We start from the raw sequence: 7,730 nt of genomic DNA, 5'->3' as shown, positions 1-7,730 counted from the left end.
GAACCAGATGAGGTACCTATAAGATTCTACAAAGATTAAGCAAAATAACTTTCTCCTCTTTCGTCAGTCGTTCACTGAAGATTGCTGGAGCAACGAAAGATCGTAGGTGAGATATAGAAAATTATAGGCGTATGAGGTGCGACAATAAAGTAATGAGACTGATTTTCTTTGCAAGATGTGGCAACTCTGCAGGCTTGCGTAGGCACAATATCTTTGACCTTGGCCTATAAGCTGCTTCTAGTCCAAGCGGTACATAGATGCAACTGCTCAGTCGTGAGTTGTGCTGTAATAAGTTAAACGAGTTTGTGTCTCTCGTCACGGAAATGAAACCGCATAATATTGCGCAACGGTATGCCATTTCTTTTTGCATGAAATTGGGTGAAAACGCGACGACAACTTACACTAAGCTTCAGAAGGCTTTTGGAGAGGAAGTTATGTCAAGAGCTCGAGTTTTTCGTTGACATAAAATGTTTAGTGAAGGCAGAACGAATGTTAAAGATGAAGACCGCAGTGGACGATAATCAACCTCACACACGGATGTCAACTTGGCCAGGGTGCATGAACTGGTACAATCTGATCGAAGATTATTTGTGAAAATGATTGCAGAAGAACTGAACATCAATCGAGAAACGGTTCGTCTAATAATAACTGAAGATCTTGGTGTTAGAAAGATTTGTGCAAAAATGGTCCCCAAAAACCTCACACCACAACAGCGAGAAATGCGGAAGATATGTGGCAGCCGATCCGTTAGAGCAAACGGAAATCAATCCAGAATTGTTGAGCCGTGTTATCACTGGTGATGAAAGTTGGTTTTTTCAGTACGATCCAGAGACAAAACGCCAAAGTTCGCAATGGTGCTCAAAGGGATCACCCAGACCAAGAAAAGCTCGCATGTCAAAGTCAAAAGTGAAATGCATGCTTGTGTGCTTCTTGATTGCAAGGGAATTGTTCAGAAAGAGTGGGTGTCTCCTGGACAAACAATTAACCAATATTACTACAAAGAAATTTCAGAAAGACTTTGTAAAAGAGTTCTTCGTGTCCGTGCCAACATTGCTGATAATTGGATTCTGCATCACTATAATGCGCCATCCCATACTGATCTGTCAGTACAGCAATTTTTAACCTCAAAACAAATTTCAGTACTACCACAGCCACCTTATTCATCAGATATCGCTCCGTGCGACTTTTTCTATTTCCAAGAGTCAAAATGGCGGTCAAGGGACACCATTTTCAAACAACAGAAGACGTCCAAAAAGCTGTGACGAGGGCCTTGGAGGATATTAGAGAAGATGAGTTCCAGAAATGTTACCATGAATGGCAGAAGCGCTGGAAAAAGTGTGTGCAGTCAGAAGGGAACTACTTTGAAGGAGACAACACTAAACTTGACTAAAACGGTAAGCAACATTTTTTTCACATCATTCTCATCACTTTATTGTCGCACCTCGTATATCATGGATGTCAATCCGTTGTAGAATTATGGAACATGTTTCGTGCTCCTTATTATGACATTATTGGAGAACGCAAATCTCCTCTAGAAAAATCAACGTGCATTCCGCAAACAGAGGTCTTGCGAAACTCAGCTCGCTCTGCCTCTGCATGAACTCCTTACCGCTCCAGACAACGGCGCTCAGGTTGATGCCGTTTTCCTTGACTTCAGGAAGGCATTTGACACTGTGCCGCACTGCAGTTTTGTGAAAAATATACTAGCTTACCGCGTATCGGACCACATTTGCGACTGGATTCAGGACTTCCTTAGAGATAGAACTCATCACTTTGCTCTTAACGGAACAAAATCGGCAGACGTGAACGTAATTTCCGGAGTATCCCAAGGAACTGTGATAGGACCGTTACTGTTTACAATATATATATATATATATATATATATATATATATATATATATATAGTAGGAAGCGTCGGATGCTCTTCAAGACAGTTTGCAGATAATGCTTTCATCTGTAAGAAACTAGCAATTCCAGAAGACTATCGATTTGCAGAAGGACCTGCAGAGTATTGATCAATGGTGAAGGATCTGGCAGTTGACCCAGAATGTAAATAAATGTAACATAGTGCGCATATATAGGATAAGAAATCCACTACTCTACAACTACATCATTGATGTCAGGTTGCTGGGAACAGTATCTATTGTATAATATCTACGAGTAACTATTCAGAGCGACCTTGAGTGGAATGATCTCATAAAAAGAAGGTCGTAGGAAAAACAGACGCCAGGCAGATTCATAGGAAGAATCTTTCGGAAATGTAACTCGTCCACGAAGGAAGTGGCTCACAAGATGCTTGTTCGACCGATTCTCGAGTACTGCTCATCGACCTGGGATTCTTACTATGTAGGACTGGTAGAACAGATAGAGAAGATACGACGAAGAGTGGCGCGTTTCGATACAAGATAGTCTAGTCCTCGCGGGAGCAGTACAGAGATGCTCAACAAACTCCAGTGGTAGACACTACGAGACACTCGTAGTGCACGGAGAGGTTTACTATTGAAATTTCGAGAGAGCACTTTTTGGGAAGTGTCGGGGAACAAATTACTTATTCCCACATAACATCACGCGAAATGACCACGACGAGAAATTCTAAAGTGGAACAGAGAAGGTACCAGAAGTACCCTCCACCACACATCGTTACGTGGCTTGCGGAGTATGACGTAGATGTAGATGCAGATCATGAACTCTGGTACATAGTTTTAAAAACATGGACTGAATCATTCAAATTTAGTTTGACTCGTTGCTCAGCTGTGTTGGAGCTGTTGTTGCCAGAGCAGCTCTGTGTACTAAATTTCCCACCGTGCACATACCGAAATCACCTATAAATTTAATCATGTATTCTTCCGACTGTGCTGTATTTACACAATAAGTAAAATTTCGTTATTTGCTGTACCTTCTGTTTTCTTAGCGTTATTATCATGCCGGTACTTATGTTATCAATTACAATACGCTTAATCCATGACAGCTAAACGAATTATAATTTCTTCTTAAGGAAGCAGCAAAACGACTATTTCCTTGTAGTTTGTTGAATGCTTGAGATATGGTCTGCCATGCAAATAAACTACTAGGTGTCTCAAATGAAACCTAATCTGATTTGGCGGAAACTCATCAGCAGTCGGTTATCTCTACTGAAAGCTATGATCTCATGTCATCTCACTCGCCAACCGTGTCTGTAACTGCAATGAGTCAGATTATGACTCCGCTCTTCTTTCCACCTGAGCCTACATAGGCTGTTTCCTGTTGCACCCACCCTTCACTATTTACAGCAACATTTAATCTCAGTTTGCACTAAGAGGACACAAGTCATGAGCCAGCCACCGCAAAAACTGTGTCGCTTGTTTCAGCACTGTGCGAATGCACAACCCTGACACTTCTCTTTCTGGTTTTGTACCGCAATGGAAAACCAGCAGGATCGACCTCGCAAGGTCATCGTGCATTTCGAAATTGTTTCTGTAGAGAGAACCTCTTCCGCTATAGCATCACCACAGTCTTAGGACAATTACGTTTAGAACTTTCTAAACTTTCAGAATTCTTTGAATACATCAATTTCAGTGGATAAGGTACTTCACTTAGACACGTGGTTTTGTATGAGGTAAGGTGTAAAGAAAATGTAAAAGAATTTTTCTGCCATGACATAAATTATTTTTCTTATCGTAGAGAATTAATATTAATGCAATTTTTCGTCATGTGCACAAAGCTTCTTGCTGCTGAAAGAAAACACGTTTAAAATTGTTTGTTAAAATGGAAGAAAAATTAAAATGTAACGTTCCGTCGATGACAATGCTATCAGGGATACAGCGAAGCGTGAGGGAAGAAAACTGGCGGTAACCTATTCAAAAGAATCATTCCATTGTCTGCTTAAGCTCTTTGGGGAAACCATGGAAAACTTTAAGCTGGATGACTGGACTAGGATGAAAAGTCTGTAAATACTGTAATGGCAATAAAAGAGGGTTTTAAAAATATTTTGCATCACACTCCTTTACGGTGCCCTTTTATTTAAATAATACGCCACACTGCGTTATGCGCTTTTACGTACTATCTGTGATGTAGGTGTGGTTCACTGACTAAATGGACAACTGTTAGTCTAAAAATCCAGTGATGTGGGATTCAATTCACATTTGGCCGCAAAATTTTTTTCTGTTACTTATTGCTTCTTTCACCCCGAGCAATGATTTGTTAAAGTCGATAATGTACCGCGATCCGGAATCCTCATTAAACTGCATGCCGCCCTATAATTGCTTGGGTTACTCAGATCAAAGGTCGGAGGAAAGTAAAGGCACATCACCTCTGAAAGAAATGTGTGAGCAAAATTATGAGACTGCTTTTCTTTATCTGCCAAAGTTTTCATTTTTGCACACATTACTGTCCCCTTCAAAGCAGTTCCCTTCGGCAGCTATACACCGGCGGAGTCGTTGTTTTTGAATGTTCTCCAGAGTTCCAAAATGACTTCCTTTTACGACATTTTTCAGGTTCAAGATAAGAAAAAAGTCACAAGGACTCAGATCAGCTGAACAGTGAGGCTGTGGAGCAGCAGGAAGGCCTTTGAGGTCAAATACTCTGAAATGGAAGTGGTCATGTGACATGGGTCGTTGTCATGATGCTGCATCCACTTGTCTGAAGTGTCCGGTCTTACTCAATTCCCCCTTTCCTTGAGTCTTTCAAGGACATCTTTCTAAAACAGTTGGTTGACAGTTCGTCCTGGAGGAACAAATTCTTTATGCACGGTACCTCTACTGTCTAAAAAGCAGATCAGCATTGTTTTGATATTTGATTTTCTCATTCGAGCTTTTTTCGGTCGAGGAGATGTCTCAGCTTCCCACTCCTCACTTTTCCGTTTTGACTCAGGATGGTACCCAAAAATCCAGGATTGATCATCTGTAATCACACGACAGAACCATTCGTGGTCATTGGCAGTCCTCTCAAGGTACCATTTTGGCACAAAATGTGCAAAAATTTGGATAAATTTGATGTACGGTGAAAGTGTTTAACAGGTCACACATCATCCTAATTGTTAAACATCGGTTTCATCTCACAAGATCTTGCTCACGTTCGACGTTTTCGTCTGTTTTTGAAGTTGAAGATCTCCCTGAATGAGGTTCATCTTCAGTGTGTTTCTGGCCTACCAAAAGTGATTTGTGCCAACGAAAAACTTGTGCTCTTGATAAGGAATGTTCCTCACTGGCCTGTTTCGATTTTTCAAAGATCTCACTCGCCGTTTCGTAAAGCTTAACACAAAACTTGCTGGCGAACATTGCTGTGAATTCTGCTCTTCTCCTTTCGTAACACACAACAAAAACACAACTTCACTGATGGGGCACTCAAAAATCACGTGATGGCTGCACGGTGCTGAAGCTCGGACTGAGCATCTGGAAAGGACGAACAACCGGTCTGCACGAATAGAACAACACAGTGCACCTCGTATAGTGAAGCACTGTGGTGTTCAAACCATTCTGGTTGGCAACTGCTAGACGTACTACGGTGCAGGTATGCAAATCAAGTTCTTATCAGGCACCTTGCAATTGTTTAACACAACAAACTATCAAGAACAGTACTGTTCATAACAACAGTAAGAACATCTTGAATAATAACCGCTTGGCCACTCCTGTAAATAATTTTTTTATCGATCGGTTTCGTAGCTTTGAAGCCACATCATCAGGACAGACCTGTTAAATTAGAAAAAGCCTTCGCTACAATTGCCGTCTGTTACAAGCAATAAAGAGAAACAGAGCAAATTACCTACATTTTAAATCATGACATTAAACTTGCTATATGGATGGGACCGAAATCTCCTTGTCTATGAATAAATGACGAAATTAGCGATTCGTCAGGTAAGCGGAAAGCGCGACTCCACGATTCCTCAAGCGTGCAGCGTGCCTAGATTTAAAAAAAAAAAAAAAAAAAAAAAACCACAAGAATCGTCAAGAAATACCCGCCGACCTAGTAGGACATAAAACCAATAATGGGCTGGAACACCCAGCCAGAAAACAAAAACACCTATCATGTACCCGGAGAGAACCACAGCTGGTCGAACATAACCATTAGATTGAGGGTACAAATCCACCAAAACTGCCTAGAAAGTAATTTAAAAAATGTAGGAACTATCGACAAGAACCCATGTAGTAATAAATTAAGATAAAATCGATAACTAATGGGGAATTTGCATGCTGGTGAAAGTGACATACCATAAATACAGCATACCGCGCTGCATGGAGATGTAGGCAAGGGAGTTCCCAGCTAAGGACTGAGCGACTAACGTGCAGTGACGTGAACAGTAGCAGTAAAGAAGTAAAAAGAGACGAGCAGAGAACAATATAGCCTTGAATATCATTTAATTCTTGGACAGAACGAAATAATGTTAAAACTCAGGCGGTACACTTCTTAGGTGATCTGAAGGAAAACATGTTCTCGATCTTAGCTAACATAGTACTGTAACTAAAACGAGTGTAATGAAAATTCCTGACTTTAACAAGGGTAATTTTTCTGCATATGCTATGTGCGGCGTAAAAGCGCACTGCTGGGATTTCACCATGTAGCTATTAGTCTGGTAATCTCTGAATTTCTTCCATATCGGACTCCGAGGAAAGCGGTACATTTCAGTACTGCTACGCTGATAACGAGGCGATCAACAACAGAATCTCAAGCCACCAAAAATTCCGTATTTCCTCCTCCTCTTTTGTGACGTGCTATTCTGCATTTCGCCATCGTTCAGCAGTGACGTTTGGCAAAGCTGCGTGCATTAGTTCCAGTAAGTTTGGCGGCTTAAGTGTCTTGTTATTTCTCGCGACAAATCCCTTAACTTGCCTCCAGATCAGTTCTATTGGGTTCAGATACCAGTGGTACGGTGACAACTGTAAAAATGCAGCATTTATAATGTTGTGCTCGAAGCCCTGAAAATTGTTTCCCGTGTTTCTACGATGCGTTATCACCCTGGCTCGTGTGAGACATCTGTCCTAGAAAACAGTGGGAATATTCAAACAAAGAGTGTTTGATTTTTCATTTTTCTCCAAAAAATTTAACTGTGTAATATTTGTTGACTTCAAAATCTGTAACAATCTTTTATAATACATCGATAATTAAGAATATGTATTTGCAATGAAAACCAGAATTCTGCGTATGGTATGTAATTGGAAACGAGAAGACGTACATTTTTCATCAAAAAATGATGGTTAAGTATGAGCTAATTACCACATTTTGATAAATTTCATGTTTAAATGCTTTCGGTATTCAAACGGAACAAAAAAGCTGTTGATCACATAGGGTTCCGAACCACCGCACACCAGTTCGCTCGATTATCAAAAATGGCGCTTTTGATTATGCCAAGCTTGCAATCGTAATCGTGACTCTTATATTTATTGTATGGTATCTCTCAACAAATGTCAAAGCTCGTTTTTCTCTGTAATGTTGTGAAAAACATTGACAACAAGTTGTTTCTAGACATTAACGGTGTTCCGCGAGCGTATTTCACTACGAAGCAGGAAGCAGTGTCACCCATTTTCGCGGTAAATATGAACAGTGAGAAAATCAGAGCACAAGTAGCGCTTTGTAAGACTGTGACTGTACACGATTTTTGAAATAAAAATTACGTACCTAAAGTATGATTAAAAAAAACGTTGATGGCCGTTAATACATTTGAATGTCTTAAAGTTTAATTTACAGTGATATAGTAATAAAATATGTAATAAGTAAGTTGAACCTACTTCCAAGAGCGGAACAACACCAGTGTACGA

The 7,730-nt window shown here is 40.4% G+C and overlaps 1 protein-coding gene across 1 annotated transcript in view; it reads left to right on the top strand.

Annotated features, from left to right (window-relative positions):
* The first annotated feature begins 1,280 nt into the window (after nt 1–1,280).
* Nucleotides 1,281–7,730, top strand: part of LOC126457011 (caspase-1-like) — a 119,183-nt gene continuing 112,733 nt past the window's right edge. The window contains exon 1 of the mRNA XM_050092982.1: nt 1,281–1,394. Coding sequence (XP_049948939.1) covers nt 1,290–1,394 — 105 coding nt within the window. The 5' untranslated portion in view covers nt 1,281–1,289. The remainder of the gene's footprint in view (nt 1,395–7,730) is intronic.

The sequence above is a fragment of the Schistocerca serialis genome, chromosome 2 (genome assembly GCF_023864345.2).
Source record: "Schistocerca serialis cubense isolate TAMUIC-IGC-003099 chromosome 2, iqSchSeri2.2, whole genome shotgun sequence".
Lineage (NCBI taxonomy): Eukaryota > Metazoa > Arthropoda > Insecta > Orthoptera > Acrididae > Schistocerca > Schistocerca serialis.
This window is presented reverse-complemented; position numbering and strand designations above follow the sequence as displayed.